Below are 26,728 nucleotides of genomic sequence, written 5' to 3'. Positions count from 1 at the left end.
TATGTTGGAGATACCATCGTTATTAGTAAGTGGGTGTTTGGTGTATGGAGGCAGGCTTAACGTGGGAAGAGAATGCTATAGACTGAAAGTGGTGTCCCCTCAAAATTCATATGTTGAAACCTAGTCCCCAGTGTGATGGTATTTGGAGTTGGGGCATTTGGGAGGTGACTATGTCCTGAGGGTGGAGCCCTCACGAATGAAATTAGAGACCCCACAAAAGACCCCAGAGTGCTCCCTTGACCCTTCCACCATGTGAGGACACAATGAGAAGATGGCCATTCATGGACCAGGTTACAGGCTCTCACTAGACCGTGGATTGGCTGACGCCTTGCACTCCTCAGCCTTCAGAACTGTGAGAAAGAAATGTTTGCTGATTGAGCCACCCAGTCTCTGGTATTCCATTACAGCAACCCAAACGGACTAAGGCAGAGAGGAAAGTTAGTGAGTTCAGTTTGGGACACGTTGAATGTCAGCGGGACAGGATATTCTGGTGGAGAAGTTATGCGGGTTGTTAGAAATAAAGTTTGGGGTTTAGGAGAGGAGAGCAATTGAAGATCTGGATTTGGGACTCCCAAGTGGAAGATGAATTCATAAGAGTCTAGTATATAAGAAGGAAAAATTGAGGACAGATTTCTGGAAAACAGCTACATTTAAGGGACAGACTAATGAAAAGAAACCTGAGCAGAAGGCTGAGAAGGAGAAACCAGGGAGATATGATGAAAAACCACAAGAAAATTTTAGCTTCCCCCTTTCCCCACAGTCCAGTCTTTCTGTAATGATGGTTGTGGAATGTCAAAGCAGGAAAAAAACCTCACTAAAGTTCACTTAATCAGATTCGTTTTCTTTTGAGGTTCTTTTTCTAATGTTGGTGCATTTCTTCACCTCCAAAAAAAAAAAAATAAATAAACTCCAGCAGCCTGGAGTCTGGAGAATGGAAGGTTCTAGGATTCAGGTGAAAAGGTAGGGTCCTGGGTTATGAAGCTCCATTGAGCCAGAAAGGCAGTATCACACAGTGGTTATGAGCTTTAGAGTCAGACTGATTGCATCAAAGCCTGCCCCTGAGGTCCAGAGGTGAATTCTCCCAGCAGGTGTGTGTGCCATCGCAGGTGTGGACTGCAGGTGCCTCATTGCCACACCCTGCCCACTCTCAGTTCAGCTGGGATAGAGGAGAAATTTCTCCACTGACCTGTGGAGCTTTCAAGGGTTTAGTACGTACATACCAAGTTCTTAAATATATCAGTTCCTTTTTACTTTTTAAATTTAATCTTTATTGTATTTTTTCCATTACCATTTAGACTCCTTATACCCCTTCCCCCCCCCCCCAGCAATCACCACACTGTTGTCCATGTCCATGAGTCCTTTTTCCTTTTTGCCCAATCCCTCCACCCCTAACCTCGCCCCACCCCACTAGCTATCATCCTGATCTCCATCTATGAGTCTGTCTCTGGTTTGCTTCTTAGTTCAGTTTGTTCATTAGATTCCATATATGAGTAAAATCATATGGTATTTGTCTTTCTCTGACTGGCTTATTTCATTTTGCATAATGTTCTCCAAGTCCATTCATACTGTCACAAAGGGTAAAATTTTCTTCTTTTTTATGGCTGAGTAGTATTCCATTGTGTAAATGTCCCGTAGTTGTTTTACTCACTTATCTATTGATGGACACTTGGGCTGCTTCCATACTTTGGTGATTGTAAATAACACTCTAATGAATATTGGTTTCTTTTTAAAGATGAATGAGTAAATTAACAAAACATAAAGATCAATATACAAGAAACAACTTTATAAGTATATGAGCATTGTTGTCTCATACCATTTTAATGGGTCACTGACATTTTCAAAACTCTGACCATTGAGTATGAAAGACACATCTACATGTGTCCATTTGAAAAGAAATAGAACAATCCTACTCACCATAACAAAATTATAAAGCAGTTGAATTTTTAAAACTTATCCTCAATGGTTCATTATTAAACAAGGACATAAAAATGCTTCTATAGTGCTTTTTATTTTTTGGCACTGTTCTGAAGATCTTGTTTGCATTAATTAATTCAATCTCCCCAACAAATCTATGAAGTAGGAGCTTGTCTATTATGTAGATCAGAAAACTCCAGGCATGGAAAATTGCTCAGGGTCACATAGCTAATAAGTAGCAGAGGTAGGATTTGAACCAGGCCAGTCCAACTCCAGAGTCTGTGCATGTAACTGTTATACTACACAGAAGCCCGCTTTAGTTCTGATTCCTAACTGTATATCTGGGACCAGTTTATCACTTAGTACAAAAGGAAAGCTACTTTGTGTGTGCAAAATGAGGCTTTATCACCAGGGCTTCAGTTGAGGCAGGTAGGATGGGGTGTTGGGAGATATATTTATGTTAAATCAAGACAACAAGCATGATAATTACTTATACTAACAGGAATCATGCCCACACAATGATCTTATGTCACAATTTACCTCCCCCAATCCCATAGGCAGGTGACTTCAGCCCCTTTTGACAAGCCCTCATTCATAAGCTAAGAGAAGGAAAGACTCATTGCTTTTGGACAGGACGGGGCCCAAAAGTATGTATTCTAGGGAGTCTCCAGGGAACACACTGACCCTGTCTTTCCTCTGTGGTCCTGCTGGAGTGTTTTCTGAGGAGCCCTTATGTGAATGGCCTAATCTTGAAGTTGGTCTCCAGGAGCCCACACCGAGTGTCCCTTATTTGAGGAGTAACTCAGGAGTTGGGCAGAAGAGGTTCCAAACCCTCAAGTAGAAACATTTCTGTTGCCTTGTAGAAAATTGACTGCAATATGATTATTTGGAGTCACTCTAAGGAATGTATCCAACATATGCTATAGCACATATGTCTTTAAAAACAAAAAAGATTTGTAACAAAATATTTTCTAATATTGTGATCAGTAACGAGGACGTTTTACAACTTAAATATATTTAGTATCACTTACACAAGAAAAAATCCAAAAACACATAAAAATAAATCAGATTAGGCTTTGTCTTTTGATTAATGTCTTTTTTTAACTGAACAGGAAAATACTCATTAACAAAAGTTTTGAGAACAATAAAGTAACTGGAGGTTATTAATATGAAAATATTGTCAATTGTTCCTCCTGTAGAAATCTTCCTGGACAACCCACTTCCTGAAAAATGACTCAGCAAAAGCTCCTTGTATGTGTTTAATACAATTGTTCAGGCCAGTGCCTATTTCTTATCTATAAAGTCCTCTTGTGATTGATGATTCATGTTCCTTTTCAATTATGGGCTTTGAATGCAAACTATTTCTTAATGTAAAGAAATGGCTTCAGTATTTAAAGGAAAACATTTCCGTTTTTTTTTTTTTTAGTACTATTTCCTATTTGAGGCCTGAAACCATAGTTTGGAGGGAATTGTTTAGTTTCAGAAGAGGGAAAATAGAATGATTGTTTAGAAGAATGTGCAAAGGAAGGGTGCACTTGCCGTGGGCAGCTAGCCAGACGTGTGGGGACTCCATCGGGGCACCCAGTAGCTCTCCTTTCACAGCACGGCCCAAACAAGTTCGTGCCCTGCATTCTGGCTCTGAAGAGCCCAGTATTCCGGTGGGACTAAAGGGTATCTTTGACTTCTTGATAATAGGCCTGGTAGCATGTCTTTAAATTCTCAGTTCTGCTGAAGGGATCTGAATTAGAATGAATGGAGGATAAATCACACATGAAACAGTTGCGAGACAGTCTAGAAAAAAGAGAGCAAGATATTTAGTGATTTCTAATGATGTTTTAAAATTGCCAATATAAAAGATAAAGTTAAAACCTAGAATGTGCCAAATGTTGGCCACTAGGTAGCGCCATAATCTAGCTCTATGACAGTAGGGGTGTCTGTTGATTCTATATTAGCCAGGATAAAAATGTTTAAGACTTACACCTGGGAAAAGATCAGCAGGGGCGCCCTAAATTTTTTCAATCAGAGGACCCTAATATAGCAAACCGAAGAGGTATAAAGTTCACGTATTTACTTGGGGAAGCTATTTCTACTACAGCAATTATGTTAAAGAATTCAGAGAAAGAGACAATGTAGGTGGTAGGAGAGATTTTAGCTCGCCTTCTCTTAAGGAAACCACGATTTGCACGAAGATAAAGAAAGGAACTAATCACAGTTAAAACAATTAGGCCAGAATTTTCTTGTCAAGTTGGGAAAAGGTTAATTTGATCGAGCAGTCAACAACACCGATATTTGTTTTGGAGGGCCATCACTGTTTTCATCATTCCTATTTAAGTCTTCCGTTCATTCAGCAGTCACTCAGTATATGCCCACCGTGCACCTAGTATCATGCGAGATGCTCGGAGTTTTAAAGAAGCAAAAGGCTGATTCTTTGCCTTTGTGTAGTTCATTGTCCAGGGATGTAGATAAATATATGACAAAAATAATACCAAGCAATAAATCTCTGATAAAGGCACATTCAAAAGAGTTATGGGAGACAGCAGTAAATCACTCTCCACCATGAGGTAACATTTGAACAAGGCCTTAAAAGATGAGTAATTAAAACAGCTAACACTTATTTATGCTCATCATGTGCTGAACACTTTCCAGAGTGCTCTACCTACTACATGCTTAAAAGTCACGTAATCTTCACAACGGCCATGTGAGATGGTGATGCTATTATTATCCCCATGTTAGAGACAGGAAAGCAACTTTGGGGAAAACATTCTAGATGAAGGAAGCAGCATGTCTAAGGGTTTGGAGATGTACAAAACCCACAGCATGTTTGGGGGAACACTAGCTCAGATAACAGTAATGATATTATACTATTCACAGAAACACCATGTCCTCTATGATTTTACAAACAGAAAAATGTGATGAGATATATCAGAAATTTAGAACAGATTTTTATAAGCCATTTTCTTAATTGCTTAAGCAGTTTATTCTTCACACAACTGTAGGAATGCAGTTTATTGAGAAAATATGGATCCACTGAAGGACCAAAATACTTTCTGTAATGAAATATCACATTCTAAATTTTGAAGGTGGTAGAAGAAACATGGAATGGCCATGTGGAAGCACAATTTTGAATAACATAGATATTTCTTAAAAACAAATTTTCAAATAAGCCATATCATGTGAGTCTCCTGAAAATAATGTTAGTATAGTTTTAAAATTTAACTGAATATCTTAAAAGACTTTCTAATGTCAAAATAATGATAATATAACTAAAACAACTTTTAACAATTTTGTTTTAGATAACCTTTGTAAGTTAAACTCTGCAATATCATGATTAAATGTTTATTGATTGCCCCTTACTGGCGAAGGCACTGCGCTGTTGTGTAAAGATTATTTATTGAACAAATATTTATTGAGCACTTAACTTGTGCCAGCCATTGTGTTAGTAGCTATAGGTATAGTAACAGTAGCAGCAGCAAAAGAACCAAGGGCCCAATCTCTGTTACCTTTGCATCTCCACACTGTCTTCAGCGACAACCCGGCAACCCGAGTTCATCACCCCAGCCACACTCTCACTTCGCTGGCTATGCCCTCCTTCTATATCCGGGGTCCCCATTCCCACCTGCTTTGTGTATGGATTGGCTGTGAGTGGCTCACCACTCTAGAATTTCCAAATAGCATCCATTCTTCAGTTCTCAGCCCCAGGACCCTTCCTACAGAGACATTTTTTATCCTCTTCTGAGCTTTTCCTGTACTTTTTAAAACCATGTTAACCATTTTTAAGTGTGCAGTTCAGTAATGTTAAGTATATTTCCATTGTTGTGAGAGAAATCTCCAGACCTTTTTTCTCTTGCAAAACTGAAACTCTATAACCAAGGGAGGTAGAAGAGAGTATAGAGGGGATAAATGGTGATGGAAGGAGACTTGACTTGGGGTGGTGAACACACAATGCAATACACAGATGATGTATTACAGAACTGTACACCTGAGACCTATATATTTTTATTAACCAAGGTCATGCCAATAAGTCCAATAAAAAATACAAAAAAAAGAGAGAAAAGAAAAGAAAAGAAAAGAAACTCTATACTTATTAAACAACTCCCCCTTGGCTCATGTGGCTCAATAGATTGAGTGCCGCCTGGAAACCAAAAGGTTGCTGGTTCGATTCCCAGTCAGGGCACATGCCAGGGCACATGACTGGTGGGTCAGGTCGCCAGATGGGGGCACATGAGAGGCAACCACACATTGATGTTTCTCTCCCTATCTATCTCCCTCCTTTTCACTTTCTCTAAAATGTTTTAAAATCTTAAAAATATAAATAACTCCCCATTCCTCTCTACTCCCACCACCTGGCAACCAACATTCTACTTTGTGTTTCTGTGAATTTGATTACTTTAGATATTTAAATCATACAGAATTTGGGTGTGTGTGGCTGGCTTATTTCCCTTAATATATTGTCCTCAAGCTTCATCCACATTGGAGTATGAGATAGGGATAGTTTTTCTTTTCTTTTTAACTTTGTTATTGTTGTTCAGTTACAGTTGTCCCCATTTTTCTCCCATTGCTCTCCCCTGCCCTTCTCACATCCTTCCCACATTCAATCCTCCCCACCCCTGTTGTCCTTGTCCATGGGTCCTTTATACATGTTCCTTGACTTGACCCTTCTCCTTCTTTCCCCCGTTATCCCTCCCCTCGCCCCTCCCCTCTGGTCACTGTCAGTTTGTTCTTTATTTGTATGTCTCTGGTTCTGTTGTGCTCACTTGTTTGTTTTGTTCATTAGGTTCCACTTATAGGTGAGATCATATGGTATTTGTCTTTCTCTGCCTGGCTTATTTCACTTAGCATAATGCTCTCTAGTTCCATCCATGCTGCCATGAAGGATAGGAGCCCCTTCTTTCTTCTTTCTGCCGCATAGTATTCCATTGAGTAAATGTGTGAGTTTTTTGATCCACTCATTTACTGATGGGCACTTAGGCTGCTTCCAGTACTTGGCTATTGTAAATTGTGCTGCTATGAACATTGGGGTGCCCAGGTTCTTTGGAATTGGTGTTTCAGGATGCTTAGGGTATAATCCCAGCAGTGGAATCTTGGGTCAAAAGGCAGTAACATTTTTACTTTTTTTAGGAAGTTCCATGTTGTTTTCCACAGTGGCTGCACCAGTCTCCATTCCCACCAACAATGTACTATGGTTCCCTTTTCTCCACAACCTCACTAGCACCTATTTGTGGATTTGTTTATGTTGGCCACTCTGACTGGTGTGAAGTGGTACCTCACTGTGGTTTTAGTTTGCATCTCTCTGATGGCTAGTGATGCTGAGCATCTTTTCGTACGTCTCTGGACTCTCTGTATGTCCTCCTTGGAGAAGTGTCTGTTCAGGTCCTTTGCTCATTTTTTAAAATTGGATTGTTTGTTTTCCTGGTGTGGTGTTATGTGAGTTCTTTATATATTCTGGAGCTCAAACCCTTGTCCAAGGTATCATCAGCAAATATATTTCCCATAGAGTTGGTTTCCTTTTCATTTTGATGATGTTTTCTTTAGCCGTGCAGAAGCTTTTTAATTTGATGTAGTCCCATTTGTTTATTCTTTCCTTTATGTCCCTTGCTCTAGGGGACATATTAGTGAAGATATTGCTGTGTGGGATATTAGACTTTTCCTGCCAATGTTCTCCTCTAGGACTTTTATGTTGTCATGACTTATATTTAAGTCTTTTAGGATATCCTTTCTTTTAAAGGCTGAATAATATTCCACTGCATATTTCTACCACATTTTGTTTATTCATTCATCTTTAATGCGTACCTACGTTGCCCCTCCTGGCATTTTTATTCCTTCTTCTTTTCTAGTACTATTTTTTTGCCCTCATATATTAAAATTATTCAGGTATTTGTTTTTCTGCTTTGTTATTTTTATGTTTCTTTGTCCATCCATCCATCCATCTATCCAACAAATATTTATTATGTGCGGTCTCTATTTGCCAGGCACAGTTCTGGGCACTGGAGATACATCAGTGAACAAAACAGAAAAAATTCCTGTCCTCATTAATCTTACATTCTAAGGGAAGAGACAGATAATAAACAAGGTAAATAAGTGAACATATGTTTAAAGGTGATAAAAACTAGGGGACAAAAATAAAGCATTAAGAGTGGGGTGGGGATATGGGCTTCCAGATCAAGCTTAAAATACTGGGTTTTGTTTGGAGTGAAGGCATCATTGAGGTGGTGACTTTTTATTAAAGCCCTGAAGGAAGTCAAGGAATGAGCCAAGTAGATATCAGAATAAGAGTATTTCAGAAAGAGGGGCAAGCAAGAGGCGGAGCATGCCTGGCATACTTTTTTTTAAAAAGATTTTATTTATTTGTTTTTAGAGAGAGGGGAAGGGAGGGAGAAAGAAAGGGAGAGAAATGTCAGTGTGTGAGAGAAATATCAACCTGTTGCCTCTCGCACACTCCCAGCCAGAGACTGGGCCCACAACCCAGGCATGCACCCTGACTGGGAATTGAACCAGCGACCTTTTGCTTTTTGGGATGACACTCAATCAAGTGAGCCATGCTGGTCAGGGTGTTGCTGGCGTACTTAAAAAAAATGTTTTGTGACTCTGTTAGCACTTTCAGCCATGATCTAACTCTGTTCAGGTATCACATCAAATTCTTAGATATTTGATGTGCTTTGATGCTATAATTTTGTATTTTATTTCCTAATTGTTACTAATATATAGATTTATATTTAATTTTTTAATCTAGAAAGCTTGCTAAATTCACTCATTAATTCTGTTTGTAGGTCCATCTATGCTTTCTATGTAAGTAATCATATATTCTGCAAGTGTAAATTTTTCTTCTTTCTTACCAATCTCTATAGCTTTTATTTCTTTATCTTACCTTATTCCCTTGGCTAGGACTTCCAGGTTGAATTCAAATAGAGCTAGTGATATTTTCCTCAGGTGAGGAAGCCAATGTCTGACATTTTTTTTTCAACTAGTAAGATGTCAGCACTGGTTTTCTTTTCTTTTTTCTTGTTTGGTGGATAGACTCCCTTTATTATATTAGGAAATCTCTTCTATTCTTAGGTTCCTGAATTTTTTTAATGGACACATCAAAACATTAGGAAGTGTGAGGACTACCTAAAAATGTGAGAGAGTTACTCCCACAGGAAGGTTTAGGATAGATGTGGGAGGGTGAAACTCAGATTCCACCGAGGGTCTGAATGGAAGTGAACACAGGAGATGATGTCAGGCTGGGTCACCTCCTTTTGGTACCTTTCTCCTAACTTCTGGCCACCCATGCCTTGCCCCCAGGCCGTGTGTTTCCTAGACAGTACAAATAGCAGAGGGGCATCTGTGCCAGGGAAGCACACGAACATAATGCCTCAACTGGTATTTCCAGCACAGAGCAGGAGGCTGGGATTCTAGTCTTTGTGAGGGAGGAAGGCAAAAGACTGACGATTTTTATTTGAATAATAAACTTACTTGAAAAATAGTTGGGGAGCATTTGAGTTTTTGCTCCCTGGCATATGCCGTCAGTTTGGCTCAAATAAACTCCTATAAAATTGTTTTTAAAAATCAGTTTCTAGTTCTAGAGGGACTAAGATTCTTAGCAGAATAATAAGACATAGACTCCACTACGGAGAAGAGGAAGAAGCCCAGAAAGGGGCCCCAGGAACAGGGCCATATCAGCACCACACACAGCCTGGTCCTGTGTCCCAAAGATCATTTTAAGGCGGAATTCCCAACCTTTGCACTATTGGCATCTTGGGCTGGATAATCGTGGGGGACTGTGCTGTGCATTGCAGGTCATTTAGCAGCATCTCTGGCCTCTACCCACCAGATGTCAGCAGCACTCACCTCCACTTGCAACAATCAAAAATGTCCCTGGGCATTGCCCTGGGGTTGGGGAGGGACAAGAACCACTGGCCTAGAGCCACTTTAACAACTCCCATCAGTGGTTGGGCTTGATCCTAGGAAGTAGTTCAACAGTTTGAGCTGCAGCTGGGGGGAGAGGAAACATTCCATTCACACACACCATTCACCTTTATGGGCACCTTGGAATATAGCTGTTCAAAAAATTTTCCATTTCCTCCTTTTCTTTTCCTTATTTGGTGAATTTGTTGTCAGCACTATCGGATAGGGGAGGTTGTTTTTCTTAAATGTTACTTTCGGGAGGAGATTGTTTCCTGTTCATTCAGTCTGTGTGGACTTCCGGCAGGAAATGGCACTCAAGGAAAGTTTTGAATAAAAGGAAGATGCTGGTTAGCCAGTGGAAACAGGAAGTTGTTGCCTGGGTCTTATACAGCTTAGAAGAAAGTAAGAGGCAGAGAGAAAATTCACTTAACAGAAGTGGGAGGAGCAGAAGAGAGAAATGTAGGAGTACAGGAGGTGTGGGGAGAGCTGAGGAGAGGGGAAGGAGGCATGGGGACTGGGCCATCAGGCCAACAGCTTGGGAGACCTTGAATCTCCTGGTGGGGCTGGATGTACTGAAAAGGCTGATGGGGCTGTGTAGTAAGAATGGGGTCATGAAGTAACAATAAGTCAAACCTGTTGTGATTTGTTTATTATACTCCTTTGTAGTATAGTGTTATATTATTCTAAACATATTCTTTTCAAATTAATACAAATTTCTCTATGTATTAAAAGCATATGCCTACATTATATAATCCTCTTCAATAAACAGAGAGAAAGAGAAAGTAAGTGTGGCAAAATTTTAACAGTTGGCGAAATCAGATGAAGGGTATATGGCTGTTCATTGTATTCATCTTGTAACTCTTCTCTAAGTTTGAAAATTTAAAAAGTAAAAATTTGGGGTATGTGGAGAGAAGAATCTTTCTAAAAAATATATTTTATTGATTATGCTATTACAGTTGTCCTATTTTACCCCCTTTCTCCCCCTCCATCTCCTTCTGATAACCCTCCATGTGGTCTCCATTTCTGTGAATCTGTTCCTGTTCTAGTTGTTTGCTTAGCTTGTTTTTGTTTTTTTAGGTTCAGTTGTTGATAGTTATAAGTTTGTTGTTATTTTACTGTTTATCTTTTTGATCTTCTTTTTCTTAAATAAGTCCCTTTAACATTTCATATAATAAGGGCTTGGTGATGATGAACTCCTTTAACTTGACCTTATCTGAGGAGCACTTTATCTGTCCTTCCATTCTAAATGATAGCTTTGCTGGATACAGTAATCTTGGATGTAGGTCCTTGCCTTTCATGACTTCAAATACTTCTTTCCAATCCCTTCTTGCCTGTAAGGTTTCTTTTGAGAAATCAGCCGATAGTCTAATGGGAACTCCTTTGTAGGTAACTGTGTCCTTTTCTCTTGCTGCTTTTAAGATTCTCTCCTTAACTTTAATCTTGGGTAATGTAATTATGATGTGCCTTGGAATATGTGCTTCCTTGGGTTCAAGTTCTTTGGGACTCTCTGAGCCTCCCAGACTTTCTGGAAGTCTATTTCCTTTGCTAGATTGGGGAAGTTCTCATTCATTATTTTTTCAAATAATTTTCAGTTTCTTGCTCTTCCTCTTCTCCTTCTGGCACCCCTATGATTCAGATGTTGGAATGTTTAAAGATGTCCTGGAGGTTCCTAAGCCTCTCTTCATTTTTTTGAATTCTTGTTTCTTCATTGCCTTCTGGTTGAATGTTTATTTCTTCCTTCTGCTCCAAACTGTTGAGTTGAGTCCTGTAACTGTTAGTTTCCTGTACATTTTCATTTATTTCACTTTGAATAGTCTTCACTTTTTCCTCTATTTTGTGACCATACTCACCAATTCTGTGAGCATCCTGATTACCAGTGTTTTGAACTGTGCATCTGAGAGGTTGGCTATCTCTGTTTGTTGCTTAGTTGTATTTTTTCTAGAGCTTTGATCTGTTCTTTCATTTGGGCCTTTTTTTTTTTTTTTTGGTCTTGGCCCACCTGTTACGTAGTAAGGGGTGGAGCTTTAGGTATTCACCAGGGCAGGGCAACCAACTTGCCTACATGTGGGGGAGGGGTCTGAGAGGGAACAGTGCTGCTTGCTCAGCTCTCAGCTGACTTTCAGTCACTTCCTCCGTTACCCACAAGCAAATTGGGCCCTTCTGATGCTGATTCCCAGGTGGGTGTTTTGTGTACGTTCTAGGACCCCACGGGCCTCTCCAACGAACTCTCTTTTGAGGCTGGGAGTTTCTGCCACCCCCTCAACCCTCATAGGTTTTTTCCATCAGAGGTTTGAGACTTTATTTCCCTGCATTGGAACCCTGGGTTGTATGGTCTGTCTCGCTCCCTAGTTGTTCCCCTGGGTTTATCTGCACACAAATGTGGGACTGCCTGCTCTGCCTGCCTCCGCCTCTCCCAGTCTGCCAGCCACTGCCTCACCCGGTCCACCAGCCTCCAGTCACTGCCTTGCTGTGAGTCCTCTCCACCCCACCTGCCCGTCTCTGCCCATCCTCCCGGTCTGGATGAATGTTTCTTCTTTAACTCCTTGGTTGTCGGATTTCCATACAGTTTGATTTTCTGTCAGTTCTCATTGTTTTTTGTTTTTAAATTTGTTGTTCTTCTTTTGGTTGTGTGAGGAGGCAAAGTGTGTCTACCTAGGCTTGGAGCTCACAGAGCCTAGACTCGGAGCTCACAGACTGTTACTTGAGTTCATTTATCATTGGCCAGTTGAAGTCACATGGCTAAGCCCAAAGTCATGGAGCACAGAGGCACACTGTACCTGCAGTGAGGCACTGGCTAGGGAGAAGCGAAAAAACAGATGCAATTTATACAGAGAGAATTTTAAAAAGTGGGTGCATTTTATGACATATGCCTTGTATACCTTATATCAATACTACATTTTTAGGAGAAAGAACTTTATTTTTTTAGAGTAATATTTTAAACTCTCATAAAAACTGTAAAAAAATTAAAAGGCGCACTACCCATCCCTTTACATGTCAACCTGAGGTTAAACTCAGAGCTGAGGAAGACCTAATGCAAATGGTAACGTGCCCATTTGATTTTTTAGGTGTACTTGGGGCTGGCTGTAGGGCCCGTTTTCCCTTGATATTTTGGGCCTCTACTTCCTGCACTGTCTTCCCCTCAGTGGCATCCTGTCTCCTTTTATATCCTGGCAGCTTCATGCTTTCTCCCCATCAAAACTTAGTCTCTGCAGAAAGGATTTGGCAAACACATTTGCAGTGAGGCCTAAGTGACTAAAATCTAAATGCTTCCATGAGCATTGGATTTGGACAGGGGACAAAAGGGAAAGTTCTGTAATGGAGGAACTTCACATGGCAGTGAGTAGGGTGGAGAAGTGAAGAAGAAGGGAAACCAAGGAAGTAGCCTAGTGACCTCAAAATTCTATTCTATATGATGTTGTTTTTCCTGGACAAGCTACATGCTTGGGCTTGTGGGCAAGGGTATAGTTGCAGGAATAGCTAGGAACATAGCTTGAATTATGTATTTAGCATAAATGATATTAAAATATGTGCCCTAACAAGTCAATTATTTAATAACTTTTTATGGTGTAATGGTTCTAATTCCTCTTAAGTTTGTAGCTACTGTCTTTGAGAAACAAGTGAGTAAATATAGCAAGCATCAGGCAGGAACTTTCTGAACTGTGTCAAGGTTAATAATAAGTAAAATGTTATAAGTGGAGACAGGACAGCAACAGCTGTGCAACATTCTTGGAAGCGAGGATTTTGATAGCATGAAGTCAGACAGTGAGCTCAGTTTTTGCTGCTACACTGGGTGAACAGAGAACCTTATGATTATTTTAAAAACTACATTTCTTTTATAAACTAAAGCTATATTGCTCTTGAAATCTGATGTCTGCAGCTGGAAAATCAGGGGCATGTGGAGCAATGTTGGAAGAAGACTCAGATCAAACCTATGAGAATGTCCTGGCTGAGATTCAGTCATTTGAGCTGCCGATTGAAGCTACTTTAAGGTAGGGCTCCTTTATATTTTATGGTTTCTTCTCTAGCTGCAATAAGGTAGTCTTATTCACTTCTCCATATACTTTTCTCTATAACAGAATAAAAAATAGTTTTGAGAAATAATTACAGTTCTGTATACACCTAATCTCAAAGTTTCTGATTCTTAGAAAAATTACAATAAATAAGCAACCCACTTCTCTGGCATTGTATGTATTTCCTGATTCATCACAACGAGGTTAAAAAATAGAAATGACTTTCCAGTGATCAGAAAGGGTCTCATGTTATTTCTAAATAGAGAGTCCATCCCATTTATAGGAAGTTCTCATTGTTTTCTGTAAAATATGCTTAGTGAAAAGCATGGAGAAAAATCAGACCTATCAATGAAACCAATTTATATTTGAGTGTATATGAGTTATAGGAAAATGCAGAATGTTTATGTGTATCGTTGTTGCCCTCTCAAGTCTGGTGACCTCTCAGGTATGTATCTTTTTATTTCCACATAAGACTTAAAAATAGCTTCTTTGGTAATATGGGGATTAATTTGCAGAGTACAAGAGCAGTATAAAAATGAAAGACAATGTTTGTGTTAAAAGGGCAGCTTTTAACATTTAATTCTTTCTGCCTGTCTGCCTGTATCGGACACCTGGCAGTGTGGTAATGGGATGGCAATCACTGAATGTGATAGTAACAATCAATAAATATTTGTTGACTAATATTTGTAGATTAAGTGAAAAGATTTTTTTGTGTGTGTTGTCTCTTCATTCTCAGAAAGGTCCCAGAGCCAGGTGCTCTGAAATTCACTACATATAAATTTGAATATATTTCTGCCAAGTATTTAAACTTGATTTTGCATGAAGTATATTTTGAATCTCTTCAAAAGGCCAAGGGTAGTGTAATAGGCATGGGAAGCTGTTGATATTTGTCGGTTGATTCTTGGATTATCAACATATACATGAGTTGCAAAATTCTTACAACTTCATTACAATTATCCTTTACACCTTCATTTTATCTGAGCATCTTGTGAAGAAAGGAAAGTAATTTTACCTGACTCAATAGGTAGAAGAAACCAGAACTTTTTACTAATGGGAAACTCAATTTTTTTCACATGGAACATCCCTTATACTGTACCAGCACTGTCTAAAACCTGTGCGTTTGCCTGGTGGCTAGGTCAGCAGTCTAAAGAGAAACAGCACAAAGGGGTAGATGGAGCCTGGATATGTGTTACTTACTGTGGCCTCTGCTGCCATGACTGCTTCCGAGCCTCGGCCTCAAGCCCTGACTCTCTGCATCTCCCCCCTGGTCTCACAACCATGGCCAACATCTGCAGACTTCTTCCATCCTGGGACCTATCAGCTAGTCTTGCTCTGGCATTGGGCCTGACTTCCTACTGTGTGACTTGGATCTGTTCTACTCTCTCTCTTTAAGGCAAATACCCCCAATCTTGTACCTGGTCTTCCTAAAGAAAACAGTCAGTTTCGATCTGGCAGTCCCAGCACTCTCCCAGCGTCTCCCTCAAGAATGGAGACTGTCACAGATATTTTCCCCAGGTGCTGCCCTGTCACCACTGCCAACACACCTGGAAGGCCCACCGTTAGCTTCATGTTTAGGTTATAAAGTGAGTGAGAACACTCTTTTCCAAAGCCTACTGCTAAAACATCTTAATGTTATTTTGGGGGATGGACATAGAACTCCAGACAAGCCTTTATCTGGGACAATATTAGCCAAAATTAGTTTCCTAAACTGTTGTTAAAGTCATTGATTAGGTGAAAACTTCTTAGGCTGGCATTCAGTGCCTTTCTACACATATCTGTACATGCCATCAGTAGTTCAAGGTCAACTCTATCCTGTTCCAGTGCTCTTATGGAACATATGAGACCAAGTGACCAAATATGAAGGTTGGGAAATAAAGACAGGACTTCCATTTTGACCAAACTGGAGAGTTTACTCTTTGATGTAAAGAGTAGACTTTTATTATTTTATTATTTTATTATTATAAAGTTAATAATAATAACTTTATTATTCTTCACTCTACTTCTGCCTGCCAAAATGCCACCCAGTTCGCAAGGCACAGCTCAAATGCTCTTTCTGCTATGAAGCCTCTCCTAATTCCCCAACCAGATGTGAACATTCCACCCTTTGAAACCCCAAAGAATCCAGGGCATTTTGACTCACTTGGATGTGTACGTGTGGGGGTTTTGTGTTATAACCATTCTCAGACAAAAGATTCCTGAAGGCAGGACCTGTATCTTATCTTAGTACCCCCTGCAGAAGCTTCTACTGTGCCTGGCACATAGTAGCTGGATAAATGAACTAATCTGTACGAGGTTCTGAGCTGATGGTGACTTTGTGAGGCAAAAAAAATAAAGAGGCAGTCCAGAGAAAGTCATCCTCTAGGGAAGAAGAGGAGGTAGAAGTGTTTAAATAGTTAAAAGCTCTAAAGGCAGAGACTGTGGAGAAGGGGTGTGGCCGGAGGGAGATGGGCTGGCCCTGTAGTGGCCCTTGAGGGAAGGGTTAGGACATGGAGGACCAGGCGGGGAATACGGGAGAGAAACATATTCATGGAAAGCTCTGCACCTTGAAACTGAGGTGGAAAGAACATCCAAAAGTTCTATTTGTTTTCCCCCGTCACAGAAGAAAGGCATTGCTTCACCAAAAATTTTCTGTTGTAAAATCCTGAACTCTGGTAGTTTCCTCTTTCTGCTCACCTGGTTTTTCAGGTAGGGAATCAGGTGCCCTGCTTGAGATCAGTGTTCAGATCACAGTCAGGAGGAGTCTGCTTCTTTGACTCCAATAAGGGGAGCTCAGAATGCTCAGTGACTCATGGTTTCTACCAATGTCATTTAGGAATGGCTCGACAGCCCTTTTTTTCACAGAGTGTACAAGCCTTCCCGGCACACTTACCCACACAAATCATCTGGGAGAACAGGTCTCCTCCACCTGAGGAGTCATGAGGGGGTTGCTGAGACCAGGAGACATGCTGTCGGGGATTGTCAGTGGTCCACAGTCTCTTTCACCCAGCCCAGGTCGCCCCCAACTCCTGACTTCTCATACGTGGCTGCTCCCAGAGTAAGGTTCTCCCTGGTGGTCCAGCCTGTATCCTGATGGACTCTCCTGCAATGGGTCCTTGGATTAGTTTCTTTGGCCTTCTTTTTGTTTTGATGGAAAAGTGAACAATCAGATGATGCTGACGTCCTGTGTTTGTTTTCATTCTATGTGTGAAATGGGACTACTGCCCATAATATTACATTTAAAGGATAGTTTTAGGGGAGAGCTGAGGCACCATGCTCCTTTTTATGGTTTAGTTGTGTTGCCAAAGAAATATACCTTAAAGATACTTCAAGCAGCTATAACAATTGAATTGGGGAATAGAATTCCAGGCTGGACAGCGGAATTTGATATTAGCCATGCAGATGGTGAATGAATTTAAGAGAAAAGGGAGGAATATAAAAAAAGGCCTACTGCTGGTGCCTGCATTGTCCTAGCAAGTCTTTGCTTTGCGCATTCAAAATCTTCTGGCTGTCAGATTGTTGCTAGGCCGAAACTCATCAGCAGGTGGGGGCTGGAATTAGCTTTGCTGCTCTAATCCTTTAGCCCTGGGCATCACAGTGTTCCCACCATATGCTAATTTCCACTGGTTTTTCTCATTCTCTTTAGGTTTTCTGATTTTTCACTCCAGTTCCTCCATTTGGCCTAGATACACCCAGCTCCTTGCCAGGTCCTCCCTTTAGGGGTCTGTCCCCGGTTGGCTTCATGGCTGTTTGGAACCACACTAAAGGAAGCTACCAGTACCAGCTTTATTCAGCATTACCAACTTCTTTGAATAAGGATGGTAAATAGGTCTCAAGTAGCATACGAATTCCAGTGCATTGGTGGTGGTTGTCTGAATCTTGTGCTGAGAGTGATTCTGATAAGTTAGTCATGGCAGCTATGGTCTTAGGCTAGGGCAGTAGCAGTGTTCATAATATTTATCACATTTACTCTAGAACTTCCTGTTGCTAGGCTTCGCCCATTTGACCTGCCCACCCCCCGCCCTCCATGGATCCTGACTCCAGTGTGGATGGAGATGTTATGAGTTTGGGGGGCCTTCCTGCAGGGGTATTGTTAGCTTCTTAGAAGTCACAGCATGTCTGAACCAATTTGAGTTCCAAAGTTACAGTGTGTCTTGTTGCTATAGCTGAGTGTGAGATAAGAAAGTCATGAACACAGGGAAGGGAGGTAGGAGAGGGGACATATCCAAAGAAAGCGCTGCAGAGGGCTGGGAAAAATAGGAGGAAAAGGGAATTGTACAAGATGACGTACCAGAAGAAATTTTTGTAATTGTTTCATGATAACATGATTGTTTTACACTTGTATTCACAGAGACTCTCAGGCTATTTTCCAGAAGCTGACTGTGAAATATTACCAGCTTAAGAGCAAACAGGATATTGTTATTTCTTCAACTTTCATGTTTTCAGGAATAAAGATAACATACCTTTAGGAAAGAACAGAAAACATTAAAAAAAAAAAAGAAAGAGAAAAACCAACCAGCAACCTAAACTATACGCACAATATAATTTTAGGGTAGGATACTAAAAAATATGACTAGTCAAATTCAGCTGTAGACATTTGAGAATGCTCTTGCTGTTTATAGCTTCAGACATGTAAGATTTCTATTAAATCATATTCCATGAAGTATATTGATTAAGATCAAAACCCTAGGTTTTACTAAACCTAGGTTGTGTGACTTTGGCCTTAGTTTCTGAAACTATAAAATGGGGATTATAATAAAACTTATTTAAAATGGTTAATGTATATGAAGTGCTCAGCACAATGCCTGCCTAGCACATAATAAATATTAGCTGTTATTATTATGTCTAATTTACATCTGGGAAATATATTCCAGTATAATTTAATAAATATATACTTTAGAATATTGATATAAACAAGTACCCACAACATCTTGAAATTCTGAGCAGGTGGGAAATACTGAATAATGTAAGTTTTATTTTGGTCACATAATATGCAGTGGAGAGAGATATCCCTTTTTCAAAATCATATTTGCTACTATCACTACTATATACTACTAAATTATTAGTAGTATAATTTACTACTAATAATTATATTTTATACGAATGCAGCAATTTATATTAATGCAGCTGCAGCACACTGGTGTGCCCCAAGAATTTTTAAAACATGCAATACCTGACTATTTATTCAGGGGCACTCACCTCTTCTCCCTTTGATTAAAAAAAAAAAAAAAGACAACAGCCAACACAATAGCTGTCTGGTGTGGATGAAATCAAAAGTATACCTATTTTTGGTCAAACTGGCAAAAATATATAATATGTATTTTTTTTATGTGCTGCAGAATGTTAGTATTTAGTTTATGTGTGCCACGAGATTGGAAAAAGGTTGAAAATCGCTGTACTAATTAATATGTGACCTCATTTAATCTCTAACGAGAGTGGAGCAACATACTACACATTGTATACGTAAGGTGCAGCCTGGAGACACCGGTCAGAAATAAAGGTGGACCTGTTACTGAGGCCACATCTGCAGCACCTCAGGAAAGCCTCGGGCCCCTGATGAGAGTGAGCTGTGCAGTTGCCAGATTTTTGCTGAACATTTACATTTCGCCTCTATACTTACTAATGGAACTATTGAAAGAATTACATGGATTAGGCATGAAATGTATTGAATGTGATCCTCAGACGGCAATGCTCAGTGACTCATTCATTCACTTAGTAAATGTAAATATTTATGGAGCATCTACCATGTGGCAGGCAGTGGTCTAGGATGGCCAATGGTCCTGCTGATATAGCAAGATCACGATTTAGAAGTTCCCTGTTCACAGGGAGCTTGTGTTTTTGAAAAGTTATCATTTAACATTTTTTTCGATTACAGTTTACATTCAATATTATTTTGCTTTAGCTTCAAGTGTCAGACAGTTTATATTCTTATTAAAGAGTACTAGCAATAAATCAAGAAGTGGTAATAAGTACTACAAAGAATAACAAAACAGGGTAAAGGAGAGGGCAGTGTAGAGATAATTTTTTGAAGAGAGTGGCCAGGGAGTAAATGTTAGCTTTTATTATTATTTCATCACATTACATTTCTAAAGTCTATTTTGCTGAGAGAAGAAGCTGAACTAGAGGGCAAGTGAGAGAAGAGGGAGAAAAGGCAATAAAGGAAAGCTACTTGGGGAAAGTGGGGAATTGAAAGTACATCAAATAGGATGAATAATAAAAAACTAACGATGAGGAGAAGAGGAGAAAAAATGGCGGAAAAGAAGAAAACAGCTGGGGGAAAAAGAGGAAGGAAAGAGGAAGAATTGAACTCAAAGAAATTCATATTGCTCTTTAATTGCTCAATGAACTTGAAAATGTTTAGTTTTAGGATGAGCGAGCTAACGGTACTTTCAGGGCAATATTCAGAGGGCAGGGCTGGTGGTGTAATTCACAGAACCCAGTACAAAATGAAAATGTGGCCCCTCGTTCAAAATTAGTAAGAATCACAGGACGGTGATGGCAGAGCATTGAGCCACATGCAACGGCATAGGTCACACACCCATGAGCCAGCCCAGTCTGAGCTTCACACAGAGCCTGCCGCACAGCAAGCGCTCGATAGAATACAGTAGTTGTTGAATGAACAGAACCCAGGGCTTATTATTTTTGAAGTTCTCTGAGGATGGCTCATATGTAAGAAAGACTGATTTTATTTGGCTTCAGTTCCAGATTGTCTTTTATTGTTCTCCACCGTGGCGTTCCCTATCTTTAGCAGGAATTTTCCCAGGCCTGCCAGGGCTCTGTTGATACTCTCTTGCATTTACAGAGTGTGGCCACTTGGGGTCACTGTACCAACAAGGCAGAAGCTGGAGGAGTGCTGCAGGCAAGGTATCCCCTAAGAGTGGCTAAAGGCACCTGGAAGGGTTGGTTTATTAGAGTCAATGTATAAAGACTGCTTTACATTTTGATGCCGTTCTACAATTATATAATGAGGGCTCTTAAGCCATTTAAGAAACATTTGAATGATATTAGTGAAGTCTTGAGAGGATGAAGATTGGGAAGTCAGCACAGGGTTTCCAGGAGTGGGGAAGGGAATCCTTTTGTTGAGTTGCACCCTAACTCATGAAACATGCGTTTACAACAATAACCTTAATATCAGAAGTATCTGCATGTGGATCGTACATTTAACAGCTATTAACTGGGCTGGCCAGTAAACAATAGAGACACTGTTTCTGTGCCTGGAAGTAGGGACAGACTCAGTGATTTGTTTACCACCACATACACCCCAAAGGCTAAGCACTGCCTCCCAGGACAACAAAGAGGTGTTTGACTTAGAAGCCAGATCTCAGGGGCTCTCTAAAGTAGATCAGGAACCAAGACACTAACCCAAAGATGGCCCCGTTTCCTCCTCCAGAACAGAAAACAAGTTTCAGGCAGTTTCAACCAATTGAGCATTCAGAAGAAATGAGGTTCAGGTTCAAAGAACCCTGATACAAAGTTAGGATATTTTGTTAATGATTTTTAAAAAAGAACATTTATATGATGGTTTTATTTTTACTTTATCAAGGGGAAGCTAAATTCTGGACTTCCTGGTTTCATAATAAATGCCTAATAATCCTAGTTTCCAGTGCTAATGTTGATTGAACTCTGGGCTAAACACTATACATATATTATTGTCTTTAATCACCACACAACTTGGTGAACTAGGAACTATTATTGTCCCTAATTCACATTTGAAGAAACTGAGGCTTAACTAGTCAAGTAACTCTTGCAAGGCCCAACATCTAGTAAAAGATGAGTTGGAATTTGAATCCAAGCAGTTAAACTCCAGGCTAGGGCAGCTGCATTCTCCAGCCTTCTTCTTAGGGAAGGGCTTTCCCAAGATTGGTTATTAGTCCGAAGACAAGCAGCTCAAAGTATGTCATTAATGACTAAGAGTTAATTTACTGGTGAAATCCTTAATTCACTGCTTACTTTCATACTGGACACAGAATGCATCTTCCTGGTGTATCTTGCCTCTGCCAGGAGTCCTAGAAAGAGATTTGGGGTGGATCTCTGGAAGTCAGTACACACTGTCTGAAAAATAATTCAACACGCATGTGCATTTGCCCTTGTGTGCCCTGCTGCCCTCCAACCTCCTCAGACCAGACTGATTAAGTCATTTATCTCTTGGGTGAAACAACCTTGGAACATTCTTTTTGGCTGACTTAACTAATGGGAAAAACAGGAACTAGTTAACAGGTCCATCTTTTCCAATTTACTGCTGTGTGGCCTTGGACAAGTGACTTAATCTCTGTAAGTCTCAGTTACTTCAAGTTAAAAGATAGTAAAAGTGTCTACTCTACGGGATTTAAGTTAGAGTTTAAAAAGTTAGTGCTAACTTAATTACCAATTAAGTTACTAATTAAATTAGTAAAGATTAAATTAGAATATAAAGGGTTTACCAAACAGTGCTCCATAAATAGCTGTTATGGTTTTCATCTTGGCCTGTAGCTGAAATTCTTTATTTTAGAGACTTTAGTAATGTATCACTTTAGAGTAGGCTTTTGGTGGGGGGCACATTTGTTATATCTATGTCCATAGTTAAAATTCACATAGTTATTTAGGATATTTAGCTTTTACTTCTTAGCAAAAATCTTCAGGTACTAATGGAACTGTCAGAAGTCACAAAAGGCCCTGGCTGGAGTGGGTCAGTGGATTGAGTGCTGGCCTGTGAACCAAAGGTTTGCTGGTTCAATTTCCAGTCAGGGCACATGCTTGGGTTGTGGGCCAGGTCCTCAGTGTGGGGTGCACGGGGAGGCAACCACACATTGATGTTTCTCTCCCTCTCTTTCTCCTTGCATTCCCCACTCTCTAAAAATAAATAAATAAACTCTTCGTTAAAAAAAGAAGTCACAAAGGGAACCAGCAAAAGCTGTTTCAGAAGGAGAAGTGGTATACAGACTTCCTCCCTTCTTTGTTTGAATTGCAGGGAAAATATTGCTGCTTATGTTGAGGTAATCTGTATGCGTAGCTGTTGAAAGAGGCCGGGAGCGAGGAGTACCTAAGCTGGCTTCCCAGAATGGGTATCTGGAGCTGGGTTGGGATAGATGGGGTCAGGATTAGTGAAGCAAAGGGGAAATGGTCTGGCTAATGAATGCTCAGGAAAGGAATGACCCATCAGGATACAGTTGCCAAATAAGAAGCTGGCCTGTGGCACATGCTCCACTCTCCTCACCTTGCTTTCCTCCTCAGAGCAATGAATTCCGGTCATGTGCCTCAGCTGAGCTGAGACAGCCTGCCATTTCCTGCAGAGACAACTGGCTTTCTATTCTCTTTATAGGAAGGTTCAGAATTTGTCCTCATTTCTTGCGTTTCAGTTTCAGGTTCAATTTTCACAAGGCTTATCTTGCCCTCTCAAGAACTGAACCTGCAGTTGTGCTAACACCAGGTGATGTTGCCCCAGTAAGTGGAAAGGCAGTTGGCTAAGAAAAATAAATTGTTTTTTACTACTTAATAGAAATCAATGGCAGGAAGGACCAAAACACTGGGAATTAGGGATTTGGCTTGATCCAAGGGCAAAATTTTAAATAACCAGAGGAACAGATGAAGTTGCTATCTTCTGACAAAAGTCCTTAAATACTGTTTCTTGCACTGAAACTCTTGATTAAAGTGGGTATCAGGGAATTTGAGGCCACATTTTTATTAGTGCTACAAATTTCTGTTAAGGCAAATGACTATAGCCACATTATATGATATTATATTTAATGTCAACATATAAAGAACAAGTTTGAAGAAACTAACTTTTTACAATTTGATATTGTTCTAATTTCTAATTGTTACCAATCACAGAGTAATCAAATTCCTGCCTTATGCTCAGACCTGTTTGGAATCTTCTTTCCATTTTTTCCTGACCTCTTTCCAATGGCTTCAGCTTCACTATTGTCAGGTTTCAAAACCCTTCCAGCTTTCTCTTAGATATGTGCAGAACTCTATGAGGAACTATAGGATATTGCAAAATTTTTAAAAAAAGTTTCTTTGACCTAAAGAACCTTAACACGATGTGATGGTGCTGGTGAACTTGGGAAGAAATTTTGTTTTGTTTTGTTTCTGCATATTCTTGAAGCTCAGGAAAGTGAGATTTCCCAGAGATGATCTGGATTCTCCTGTGCCAACAAGGCAGTGGAAACAGGCTTGTGATGCAGCTTCTGGCAGAATGAGCAGTTGGATGTAGCAGAGCGTCCTTAGTCTCCTAAGCCAGCATGCACTGAGGTCAGTGGCATTTTGGTTCCCTGGGGGCCAAGTGCACAAAAATAAACTAAACCCCCAAATGTATAAACAGGAACCAATGAACACAAGTACAAACTATTACAAGTCATTGGTGGAATGGATAAATGCACTAAATTGAATCTAGAGTCATTTACATTGGGGAAACTGAAATATAAAGAGATTAGGTTTTTGCCAAATGTGAAGTAAAGTGAAGGAGCCAGGAACTAAGTTGAGGACGCCAGTCTTCAGAGCTCCTGATTTTAACTATTATGCAATATGCCACCTCCCAGATTTTTGTGGGAAGGAGGATGGAGTTAGGCTTCTAGTAAAAGCTCACTGAAGGGGATGAGTTACACAGCTGGATAGTAAAGGGCTTGGTTGACTTAAAGGGAAGTTCAGAGCCCTTGGATTAATGGAAGCCAGAAAATAGTTGTCCTTCAGGGCTAGGGTTTACACTCTCTTTCTGATTAATCTTCCTCAGTTGCTGCTTTGATGATGACAAACTGGTTTACTCTGCGTCCCACAAACATGTCATTAAACAGGATTCTTCTACACCAGTACCTCTGTGCAAGCCACCCTGCCTCTCTTTTCCCATCTCTGATGCCCTCTCCTCTCAAAAATTGCCACAGGTCCTCATCCCAGCTATAGCAACTTGGGGACACTTGGATTTAAGGACTTTGGCATGGAATCATACATTGCCCTGGGTCTCTCTTGCATCTTTGCCATGAACTGTCATAGTTCGTCATTTGGTTTTTTTGGCGCTTATAATTTATTTTCCAAGTTGACTGGCCTCTGTGAACTTCCCGCCGTCAGGGACATAAATCCACCCAGAGCAGACATCATGGTCGACAGTGGGATTTTCCCAGTTTATTCCTAAAATAAATATTATTCCTTAACACACAATTTTGCTTCGCTTGAGTGCACGTTTCCTCTGTCTGACTCTCCACCACTGAGTACATCAGATCTCCTTGTTAAGCTTTCCCTTTGCTTTTATTACAGGTTGAGGGTGATTATTTTATTTTTGTAGCAGAGGGTCTGGCACACAGAAAACAAGAATATATGTGAAAGCCAGGCTAGTCTCAAGACAGCAACTGGGACAAGCGGTGAGGTTGAGTGGGAGGCGACGCGTTTCCTCTCCTCGCCCTCCCAGCCAGCACCTTGGCCTTGTGCAGGTGCCAGGGCCTGGATCGGGGCTGGGCGACGCGCGCGCTCGTCTCCACGCCCGCCCCGCCCATTTGCGCTGGCACCCCGTGCTGCTCGCTCCCGCGGTCCGAGCGGTGCCGCGCCTCGCCGGCTGCTCAGCTTCCAGCCAAGATGGCGGAGAGCAGCGAAGGTCTGGGGACCGTCCCGGAACATGAGCGGATCTTGCAGGAGATCGAAAGCACTGACACGGCCTGTGTGGGACCCACTCTCCGGTAAAGCTGTCATCCCTCCGAGACCTTGAATTGTCTCCGCCAGCCTCTTGGCAGGAACCGGGTGGGGCAGCCTGACAGGTGGTGCGCGCAGAGGCGGGTGGGGGCGGTCCCGGGCTGATGCCTGGGACCCTGGCCGAGCTCGGGTGGAACGGAACTGGCGGCTGCACCTGTAGGCTCTGCCGGCCTCAGCCACGGGAGCTGTCACGGCGCAGGCGGTGGGTGTGGCTGCCGCTGTGCCTCTGACCCTGGGAGCTACGGCGCCACCCCGCGTTTGCCTCCCAGCCTTGGGCCTGCCGGGCTCCCTGATCGAGGCCGGGCTGAGGGCTCATTGGCCGTGGGCCTGCGGGGAGCGAAGGTTAACTGCTGGCGGCCAGTGTGACTGATGTGCGGAGGCGTGCGCAGGTGGAAACCCTGGAGCACTGGGCTGCCGCGGCTGTGGGAGAATTGAAATTGAGCGGGAGATGCGGGTACCATCGTCCCAGGATGCCGTCTGAGTGGGCGAGAAGGGAGCGTGGGCTGGAGGGGAGGATCTGATGCTTAGGAACGCGCTGGTGTGACCCTGCGTTCACCCAGGAAAGCTTTTGCTTATTTACGAAAGTTTCATTAATTTTGCATTAATTTCTCTGTTTATTTTCAAAAGGATCTCCACCTTTTAAAAATAGCACTAGGTAACGAATATTCCAGACTGACTACCTGCTGCCCTAATAATAGAATATTAGTCGACACTTTACTGATCTATTAGGTTGGCACTCTCTTTAAGAATAAATACCTTTTACATATAAGGATTCATCTTTTGCAGTGATGATAATGAAATTATGATTCACTTAGGGAGCTTAGGGCTGATTGTGCTTCAGCATTATTATTTTCAGTATACACTTCCTAGAAATGGAGTGCTCTGTTTTATGGTCCTGTGGATGTAATATAAAGTGAAACCAGTTGAAGTTATAACACAGACCCACCTTGCCCTGAGAGTCAGGAGACCTGGGTTTTGCCCTAGTCATTATCACTGATGAAGTGTGCAGTCACAGGTAAAAATCATTTAACCTTTCTGGACTTCGGCTCCATTATTTGTAGACTGGGTAGTGTGGATGTTTAGATGCCCAGAAAGCCCAGGACATTAGGGACCTTGCCTATTTATTCACTGCTCTATCCCTAACACCAAGCATATGGCAGGCACCTGGTAAATTTTTGTTACATGATTTTATTGCTGTGATATGATAAGCATGATTAGTGAATTTCCTTAATTTTTCAACATAATTCTTTTTATAAAACTGTACATTTGGTAATGAAAGTAGAAATCATAGA

General features: G+C 41.0%; 1 protein-coding gene across 3 annotated transcripts in view; it reads left to right on the top strand.

Moving 5' to 3' along the window:
- Nucleotides 1-26,728, top strand: part of EXOC6 (exocyst complex component 6) — a 200,377-nt gene that overhangs the window by 22,914 nt on the left and 150,735 nt on the right. Inside the window, exon 2 of one of the 3 annotated variants that reach the window (XM_045197754.3) lies at nucleotides 13,676-13,787. In XM_045197754.3, the coding sequence (XP_045053689.1) occupies nucleotides 13,676-13,787 (112 nt within the window). Of the gene's footprint in view, nucleotides 1-13,675; nucleotides 13,788-25,255; nucleotides 25,424-26,728 lie in introns of those variants that run through there. The other 2 variants (XM_024563410.3, XM_053922536.2) reach the window with 2 other exon arrangements.

Source organism: Desmodus rotundus, chromosome 4 (genome assembly GCF_022682495.2).
Source record: "Desmodus rotundus isolate HL8 chromosome 4, HLdesRot8A.1, whole genome shotgun sequence".
NCBI lineage: Eukaryota > Metazoa > Chordata > Mammalia > Chiroptera > Phyllostomidae > Desmodus > Desmodus rotundus.
Note: the sequence above shows the minus strand (reverse complement) of the source record. Positions and strands in the feature narration are given on the sequence as shown.